The sequence below is a fragment of the Stylophora pistillata genome, chromosome 13 (genome assembly GCF_964205215.1).
Source record: "Stylophora pistillata chromosome 13, jaStyPist1.2, whole genome shotgun sequence".
Lineage (NCBI taxonomy): Eukaryota > Metazoa > Cnidaria > Anthozoa > Scleractinia > Pocilloporidae > Stylophora > Stylophora pistillata.
In genome coordinates this window covers 4,443,155-4,453,040 of record NC_142531.1, presented here as the reverse complement: position 1 = coordinate 4,453,040, position 9,886 = coordinate 4,443,155, and the positions used below count along the sequence as shown (strand labels likewise).

The 9,886-nt window shown below is 40.1% G+C and overlaps 1 protein-coding gene across 1 annotated transcript; it reads left to right on the top strand.

Moving 5' to 3' along the window:
* Positions 1-1,378: 1,378 nt before the first annotated feature.
* Positions 1,379-9,454, top strand: LOC111322619 (uncharacterized). The gene is made up of 8 exons (XM_022925742.2): positions 1,379-1,765; positions 2,184-2,229; positions 3,303-3,485; positions 3,764-4,033; positions 4,821-5,096; positions 7,038-7,313; positions 8,115-8,285; positions 8,926-9,454. The coding sequence occupies exons 1-8, from the start codon at positions 1,439-1,441 to the stop codon at positions 9,309-9,311; spliced, it is 1,935 nt and encodes a 644-aa protein (XP_022781477.2). The 5' UTR covers positions 1,379-1,438; the 3' UTR covers positions 9,312-9,454.
* Positions 9,455-9,886: the final 432 nt, after the last annotated feature.

The following is a 9,886-nucleotide window of genomic DNA, read 5'->3' as shown; positions in this document are numbered from 1 at the left end:
ACAACGCTCTTCTATGCACTTAGCTGCAGGGAACTTGCCATGAATGGAGAGCAAATTTTAAGATTATATGTAACAAGTAGACTATGTACTGTAGGGAGCAAGTGGGCAAAGATTGTGGAGAAAAGTTTTTGACTCTAAGATAACATTGTTAAAGAACACTTTGTTGTTCGATTTAATAGCTCTCAAACTCAGCTGTGTTCCGACGCATGTTGATTATAAGACTGAAGGAAAAGGGTAAACTTGCCAAACAGTGGATGAAAACCTTCGCTAATGTAATGAAGAGAAAAGACGAGTATGCAAGGACACTCCAGAGTACTAATAACCTTGATTTAAAATGGGAAAATAAACAAATCATGGAAAAAAAGAGGAAAATAAAGAAAAAAAGTAGAAGTTAAAAAGGAAAAAAAGCAAACTAAAAAACGGCAAGTCCCCCAAAACAGGATCTTCATCCTTACTGGGACCGCTTTCGCGGTACGATGCTCTACCCACCGGAGCTGCGGGGAACTTGCCATGAATGCCGGAGAGCACATTTAAAGATTATATGTAACAACTAGACTATGTACTGCAAGAAGCAAGTGAGCAAAGATTCTAAGGAAAAAGTATTTTGACTCTAAGATAACATTACCAACAAATTGTGTTATTCGATTTAATAATGTTCAAACTTAGTAGAGTACCGATGCATGTCTTCAATTTAGGAGTGTAGGAAAAGGGAACACTTGCCAATAAGTGGAAGAGAACCTTTGCTAGTTCAATAAAGTAAAAAAAACGAGTATACAAAAACACTCCAGAATATTTATAAGCTTGGTTAATAAATCATCCAAAAGAAAAAAGATTAAAATAAATGATAAAAAACGGCAGGTACAATGCTCTACCCAGTGAGCCGCGGGGAACTTGCCATGAATGGAGAGCAAATCTAATGATTATATGTAACTATAAGTTTGGTGTAAAATGGAAAAAGTAATAAATCATCGAAGAGAAAGAAAAATAAAGAAATGCATGTCCTCAATTTTTAGGTGCGGCAAAGGGTCATTTTGACATGGAGTAAACGGCAAAAAAATACCTTCGCTCGTTTGCAAAAGTAAAAGATCAGTACACAAAGAAATGCAAGTCTTTTTTTTCATAAAAACTAATGAAATAAAACAAATTGAAAGAAAAAAGAAAAGGAAAAACTCTCCTCTGCCTCACTTAAATTTGAACTCCAACTGGTAGCAGTATTGTGGTACAATGCTCTATCCAATTAACAGAGGGATACTCGTCAGAAGTTCAGGACACATTTGAAATCTATTTTTAAAAAGTGAGCTTTGAATGAAAGAATGACAAAGTATTCTAGTTATCAGATGACCATTGGTTAAAAACTATTTTGGATTCAGTTACAGAGCTGAGGTCAAGGCGTCATCTCTGTGACAGTAGTGAACTAAAGCTACTTGCTGGTGAAAACATGGTATCGACAAAGCAACCTCCTATAAAGTCCTCATCTCCTTTATTCCAGATGTTTCATCTGGTGTTTACAATCCTATCGATAGCTGCTCTTTCGTACAAGGTTTTTCGTCTTGAGAGCGAATTGTCGTTTATTCGGGAGGAACTATCTACCTTTGATAGCAATGGTGACAAGAAAGCGAATCTTCCGCTTTTCACAACCGCGAAAAGCGAGATTGAGACCAGGAGTGATCGAAATCGGCGGCGGATTATTAAATCTGGGATGTACGGAGTAAAGCAGAAGATACAGGACGCTGTTTGTATTCGAAAGGCACTGCAAAATTTTCAGGTAAACATAATAAAGACGAGTCCTTCGCGTCTCATCTTGGCCAAAGGATACACTATACACTTTCAAGTGTTTATCCCGACTTAAAGAATTCGACTGGAAATTTAACCAAATAGTTAAACAGTTTGCGCTAACTCATTAACAGGCGTTAAAAATCATAGTTTCCAGCATTTGTCGTCTTTCAGGTACATGAACGGCACTGCTTTTAGGGAATGAAGCCTTCCGTTGGCAGGCTTCGCCTGCAGTAGTTAGTGTCGAGCTTGAGCCAAAGGAACTCGGAGGACGCCAACCTAATCTGGTAATTCCTTTTGTGTAAGGAAAGTTGTTTGTGAAAATAAGTGGCAAATAGCCTCTAAATGTATTACGAACTTTTCTCTATGCTACGTGTTTTGGCGTAATTCATATTTTTTTGCTGTTGAAGGTCAAGCACGCAGTAAATGGAACTGGAAAGTTTATCTGCCTGAGAGGTCAGTTCAGATCACTTCCGATTTAACATAAGCGAGAAAACATAACAACATGGCCATTCCACAAGTTTTTGATTCTTCATTACTCACAGTCCACCCCTTTTTCTTTGCTAATTATATCAGTCTTCATTCCCTTATAACCCTCTAACTCTCATGAGTAACCAGGACAGAATTTCTCCTTACAATATCAATACGATATCGAGCAGACAAGTGAATAAAAGAAAAATATCAAATAGGAGATTATTAGCTGGTCCAATACCAAATTCTCCGAACTAACATCATAAGAATTAAATCAAAATTCTCCGAATTAACATCATCACTCCAAATTCTCCGAATTAACATCACAAGAATTAAATCAAATTCTCCTTACTGTCTGCCATATAATGACAGACAGTAAGGAGAATTTGCTAATGAGATCTTGGGAATGAAGGGTCGATGATGAAGCTTTCTTGCAGAGTAAGGTGAATAGAAACAGAATTACTCGGTTATGGTTATTCAGAAAGAAATTGCGGTTTTTCTTCTTTTGTTTATTGTTGTCGTTGTTTCAACTTATCAGAAAAAAGTAGATAAGGTCAGTGTACCGGCCATTATTTATCACCTGGGTAAGGGGGTTGGGGGAGTTTAGGAGGGTACCTGATTTCCTTATATGACTCTCTAATATTTTTATGTTCTTCCACATTGGCAATCAATTTTCTACAGTCTCCCCCCCCTAAAAGCTCTGTTGGCCACGACTGATCCCCGCTCTGTTCCATATGTGATCCCCCCTAAAATCGTCCCCCTCTTAAGCGATGAAAATGGATTGCACTGGTCCCTTAGGGTAGCTGACGACCTTCGTGGAAAAAAAAAAAAGAAAAAAAAAAAACTTTTCCTTTAAAGGCATATCGTCTATCCACAACTACTAGTGACAACATTAAAATGTAATATGTTTGAGTTCCTACGCTCATCAGAGGAAAATTGACTTCGATCATCCTCTTATGATGTACTTACATTGCTATTGGCGATATTCAGTCACTAGTGTTAGTTTTAGTAGTGCTGACAGAATTGTTTTGTCTGCAAAATGAACGGCCACAAATTAGGTGCCCAGGGCCCTCCCGGACAACAAGGAGCCCGCGGTCGTCGCGGTCGTCCGGGCCCAGCTGGTAAAACTGGGCCGCCCGGTGCGAGAGGACTTAGAGGAACCCCTGGAACGAGTCCCAAACTCAATGTTACATATATTGAGGAGCTGACCAAACGAATGGAGTCTCAAGTCACGACATTTGGTAAGAGATCACCTGTCAGCGTAAAGAACCATTAAATAGATTCATCAGCATAAACTATCAAAGGTGAATCGACCTTAAAATTATGTACCCGATTTGTCCGAAAAAAAATTTCACCTTGAGGTTCATCAGTGTTTTAGGTTATATGAAGTCTGAGACAACATCAGGTTGCAAAGAGATGAATCTTCACTTTCGATTTGTACAGAGATGATAAAGAATACTTTTTAACCCGATTTTGAAACTAAAATTAATCGATAATTGCTATTTTCATCGATCTACAGCTCCTCCTCGGTTCTCCTCCAAGATTCCCTCCTCCACTCTAGTCAGAGAAGGAAGTAAATTGTCTCTTCCAATTTCTGCCTCTGGTAACCCAGTCCCAAAGATCACGTGCTCTTTACTGAGTAAAATCCAAGGTGACGATGAACGACTCCTAGTTACTAATGAAAAGCTTGAGATGAGGAAAGTCCGATTTGGAGATCAAGGCAAGATCGAATGTCGGGCGGAGAATATATTTGGTACTCAAGTGGCACGAGTGAAACTTATCGTCTTTGGTGAGCAAGCTTGTTTTTTTTTTTATATAAAATCTTTGGTTTTGTTTGTTTATCTTTTAATCAGTTGGGAATATTTGTCAGCTTTCTCACATAATGGCAGTCTTTTCTGTCAGTGTCTAGCCTCCTAGTCTATGATCCAGAGTCTTTTTACTCGTCTGTGTGTCTGTCTATCTGTCTTTCTGCCTGCGAGTCTCTGTCTGTTTGCCTTTGAGTCTCTATCTGTCTTTCTGCCTGAGTCTCTGTCTCTCTGCCTGCCTATCTGTCAGCCTGTGAGTCTCTATCTGTCTGTCTGTCTATCTGCCTGTCTGTCTGGCCTTGAGTCCCTATCTGTTGGTCTATCTGCCTGTAAGTCTGTATCTGTCTGTCTATCTGTCTGCCCGTGAGTCTCTGTCTGTCTGTCTGCCTGTGAGTCGCTATCTGTTTATCCGCCTGCCTGTCTTCTGTGAGTCTATCTGTCTGCCTATCTATCTGCCTGGGTCTCTATCTGCCTGAGTCTTTATCAGTCTGTCTGCCTCTGAGTCTCTGTCCTTCTGCCTATCTTTCTGTCTGCCTGTGAGTCTGTCTTTCTGTCTGCCTTCCTTTCTGTAGGTCTGTATGTCTGCTTGTGCATCTCAGTTTGTCTCTGTCTAAGTGTCAATCTCGCCATCTATCTGCCTGCCTGTCTTTCAATCGATCTGCTCGTCCGTCCTACCACCTATCTTTACCTTTGAGTGTCATTCTATGCGCTACAGTATTTTAATTCTGATTACAACCCAAAGAAAAAACCTGTCTCGTGCTCTGCCTTCAGGTCCTCCAAGATTCTCTATCACACTCCCAGGAAAAGTGATCGGCTTTCTTGGTAAAACGACAAAACTTCTGTGTGACGTAGTCGGCTTCCCCACCCCTGTGGTTAAATGGAACAGGTCTCCCTCAATCCCACTCCCTCAGGGTCGCAGTTCATTAACAAAAGGAAGTCTGATTATTGAAAATACTAAAAGTGATGACGAGGGAGTGTACATCTGTACCGCAAGGAATGAACATGGAACAGTGATTCATGGCACTTTTTTGAAAGTTGAATCAGTCGGTGAGTTATAGATATGCGTTATTAACCAAGCGTGAGGTCAAGATGGCTCGATATTGGCCGAGTTTTTTTTTTTTTTTGCATTTTTATGGCCGAGTTGAAGTCGAGGTCCATAAAAATGCGAAAAAGGAATGAGGCTAATATCCAGCCATTTTGAACGAACAAAGTTGGTTAATAAAGGACCTATTTTATTATATTTAAAAAAGATTTCGCTATATTAAGAATTAAGAATGACTTGTTTACTTCAAGAGCTGGGAAAGAAGGCCAATAGCGCTTTATACTATTACTAAAAATAGATTTTGTTACATGATAACCTATGAGACCCCCCGCACAGACTCAGACAAACATTGCGACCAGGTTAAGGAAATGTATGAGCGAGAGCTGTAAAATTAAAACAAAACGACGGAAAATTTCGTCAAAAAATCACTTGGCGTTCTAAAAGGAAGCGGCATGGTTGGTACCAAACACTGTTGTTGGGGTGAGTGTAAGACAGACTCAAGATATGCAGATAAATGGCCAAAATCACTCAAAGAGTGAAAGGAATTGGGGAAGAAAGTATTCATTCCTTTCCCAAAACCTTCGCGAGACATGGCAAAGTGCAAGCGTTGGCTAGTGGCTTGTTCGCGTGAGTTTTTTACGGAGAAAAACATAACAAGAAACACTTAATTTATATTTGTGCTCTTCACTGGCCCGGCGAAAAAGGTCCAACAGCCGAATTTCCCGATCCACTGAAGGCAAATCTAAGACCAGCGCAAGTAAGTTGAGCACATGCTCGTAAGAGGAAAGCACCGAAAGAAAGAGAAAATTCAGCGTCAAAGAAACAGAAATTATTCAATGACAACTGCATGAACATTAACTACATAAACTACATGAACTGGCATTTAATAGAAACACAACCAGTATTGAGCGAAATATACAAAAATCCGCCGCTCGTATCTTACAAAAGAGGGCGATCGCTCAAAGAGATACTCGTGAGGGCCAAACTTTGAATAGGCTATTCTAAACACGCGCTGGGGAGTAGTGTAGGCCTGTCAACCCCCTTTTTACATTGTTTACATCAGAACTTTTTTGAAAAACTTTGGCAGCAAACCATTTTCCATGATCGATTGCCGGATCAAGGGTGTGATAATTCCAGCATCTCACACAGTCTGTACAAGATCTTCTCGTTTACCGCTTAATTTTAAGCCACTACATTTTAACCACCGTTTTAGCTGGTCTACAGTGTATTCTTCCGGTTCTCTTTCAAATTTGGAGCCAGGAACGCCGTCCTCTTCGGTCAGAACTGTAACGGAATAAGCGAACTACTCGCCATTTCCCTTGTGGCTCTCAAAGAAGTGGAGTTTGTTTGTCTGAGTCACGCAGGGGGTCTAAAACTTCATGACGTCATTAGTATAAAGCGCTATTGTGTAGGTAGCACAACAAACTCACGAGTCATTTCTGGTTTTTTTTGTTTGGACTATCTTCTACCGCTATTTGCGTTTCCATCGCCGACATTGTCCAAGAATTACGAACGTAGCACTAATTCAATTTTTTTTCATGCACGGGATCAATGCGGGAAATCCCAAACGTGCAAGATGGGCCCATCCTGCCAGCTCGGGTAGCCAATCAGGACACATGATTCGCTTCATCTTGGGCACGGTAACTTAGAGTCGAAATGGCGGATTAAAAGCTTATTAGATCTGGTCTTTATTAGAGTAGTTTAAAATGAATCCACTGTAAGTGAGTTTCGTGGCCAAATCTTTGAGTTCATTTTTCATTTGGGATATAATGGGTTCCTCTTGTTTTTAATAGTTTTTTGTTTTGCATAAAATGGTGTGTCTATTTTAAAAGACAAAATTTGTTTGATGAAACTGAATTATTGGATAGGGCAGCCCTCAAATTACCTTTTCTAACAGCGTGTAGGACGATAAAGTGATAACTTTATCAATCGTGTTCATTTGCTAGTTCCTCCTGAGTTCTCTACAACACCCACCTCTTCAATCTCTGTGCCGGGAATTCGAGAAACTCTGCGGATCAATTGCTCTGCCAAAGGTTCGCCTCTGCCCACAGTCACGTGGTACAAGGATGACGTCGACGCCATCCACGCTATAAATAGCGTTTCTAATGACGAATCTACCAGCGAGCTTGTGATTAATAACTTCCAGCCTGAGGACCAAGGCATCTACAGATGCGTCGCTCGTAACAAGTATAATGATACAATAACCACGAATTCAACAGTGTGTAAGTCAAAATTTATTTGAATTTTCTTCAATTCAATCTTCGATAGCTCAAAGATCCTGCTGATTAAGAGGTGATTGGGTCATTTTTGTCATGACTTTTACCCTAAATGACTGAAGATCAGATTTATTCGGACATCTCTTTTCCTTGAACGTTCAACTGAAATTTTCGCGAATTAACCGTGGACCTGAGTTCTCATTAAAAAATGGTTGCGGGAGGTTGCTAAGCACGAAAGAAGCGTAAGAGTCGCTCGAGGCGATAGCCGAGAGCGACTCTAGCTTCTTGAGTGCTTAGCAAACCTCCCAAGTGCATCCATAACTCAGTAGTGTACGGTGTGGTGTTTACCATTTGTTTTATAACATAACATTGATACATTGTAGCTAAAGAGTTCCCTTTTATTTAACAAATCTTACGTGACCAGAAAAATCAAGCGCGCGCGGAAAAATAGTCTTTGCATTTGCTCACGTTAGCAGCGTACACCCATGGGCAAATGGGGAACGCTAAATTGACCAATCAGAGCGCGCGCTTTACTGTGGTTATGTTATAATAAATATTAGGTGAAAATCAGGCACGAGAAGACATCCAAAGATTTAGTGGATCATAAATTCAACCATACGAGTCCCATTTCTTTCTGTAATTCTTGACTCGCCTTTTCCTTTGCCTGTTTTCCGTACTAATGTTACCATCATGTAAGACTGTTCTCCTTCAATCTTCCCCAGGCCTTCCTGTTCTAGTAACTTGAGGATTTCAAGTCCACTTATTTTATTCTAACCGTTAATTGATTGAGGCGCACTTTTCTTTTAGTCCTACCCAACTGTGGCAACCCGGTAAATATAGATAATGCAATGATCATGAAAAGCAAAAACTGGGCAGGAGAATTTGTCAGGTACCTTTGTCATGCAGGCTATACCATGATTGGGCCCGCGGTGAGACGATGTTTACCCAACGGTAAATGGAGCGGAGAAAATACCTCATGTAGGTTACTCATTTTGTAACTTTTGAAAATTTCTCTCGTAAAATAAGTCGATGTAACCTTTAACTATTTTTTCTTAAATACATTCATCCAAGGGAATGTTGTGGCAAAATACAAAAGAAGAAATGCGTTATTATTAACTGTTTAGGAAGTGCATTTTCTATTTATCAGCATTAATTTATCAGTTTTTGGGATACGTTGCTTTCGCGTGGAGAATTTTCCACGGGAGCACGTTTTGCGTAGCTGATCGCTGCATTCGATGCATTTTAAATTGAAAATCACGCGATGTCTTGTTCGTTTGGAGATACGAAACTAATGGCATCTCTTACTCTTTCGCTGCTCTCACTCATGAAAGAAACCATATGCACTCGAATGAGAAATCAGTGGTTACTTCGCACGGCCACGTGTTCATATTCTACGTAATTTACGGAAATCAACCTAGAGTTAAATACACACGATTTAGAACCTTCCCCCTCCGTAGACTAGCTCCCATTTCATCCTTTTTCGTTGGTAACTGCTATGTGTTCGTTTGAATAGTTTTACATATTGACGATCTATTGGCCTGAGGCTAAAAAGTTTAAATCTTCGCCAAATAGAAGTTTTAATGCTCTTAATTGATTTGCTTTCCAAACCATTTTTTAGGTACTGATAGACTGGAATGTCTTCATCACACCATCATTGATGACGACACCAGGCGAGTGGGCTACGAAGACTCCAGCCACAAGTGTGACAATAATTTAGTCGAGGGCTGGTACCGTTTTCCAAAGGGAAGACAAATGAATACCAACTGTGCAAAATATCATTCCTGCGATACGGAACGCGCAGGTTGGTTAGTCGGCGGCCATCCGTCAGCAGAAGACGGAAGGGTAACCAAGAAAATATGTTTCGGGCGAACTGCACCTTCGTGTACTTGCGCTTATCATAATTACATACAAGTACGAAACTGTGGATCGTTTTACGTGTATAAGCTGAAACCCATTACAATCTGTACAAATAATTTGGTAGCGTCGCGATATTGCACTAACTGAGAACACAGATTTGGGGTGACGAATGGTACCTAATGAAAAATTGTCTCGCAAACTTTGAATCCACCTCGAAATCTGGTCAACTTTTATGATGAGCCTAAAGCGTTGCATTGCTTTATAACTTCTTCAAAATCTAGTTCAATTGTCCAAAGCCATAGAGGATAAACGTCGCTGGCGACGAAAAGTCAGCGCTTGACTGCCGTAGTTTGAAATACTACGATTTCTAACGCCACGTTTTCCTGCAACTAATAGTACCCTACAAAAATCTTAGAAAACGACGGTTATGGTAGAGTTTTAGAGCTTTAATTGTAGTCTCGGTCTCGTAGTTTTAAACAGGGCTCCCTTCGTCTCGAGAATCCCTGATTTCACCATTCATTACCCCTCAAAGACAACTTGCTCACCTTGTAACCGATAACGGTAATAGAACTTAGTGGTGTATTTGAAATCGAGCGCTAGAAAATATTGTTAGAAATTAAAACAGAAAAAAACTTTGTACCTAGCCGTAATGTTGCACTGATTTATTAGCTCATTAAAGCTCTCATGTTTATCGTTTTCCTTGTAAGAATCATTTTGGTCTC

Excerpts from the sequence above, each read along its gene's own strand:
- LOC111322619 (XM_022925742.2), top strand. The coding sequence starts at position 1,439 with ATGGTATCGACAAAGCAACCTCCTATAAAGTCCTCATCTCCTTTATTC. Across the intron at positions 1,766-2,183 it reads AGGCACTGCAAAATTTTCAG|GTCAAGCACGCAGTAAATGG; the intron begins GTAAACATAATA and ends TTGCTGTTGAAG. Across the intron at positions 2,230-3,302 it reads AAAGTTTATCTGCCTGAGAG|GTGCCCAGGGCCCTCCCGGA; the intron begins GTCAGTTCAGAT and ends GCCACAAATTAG.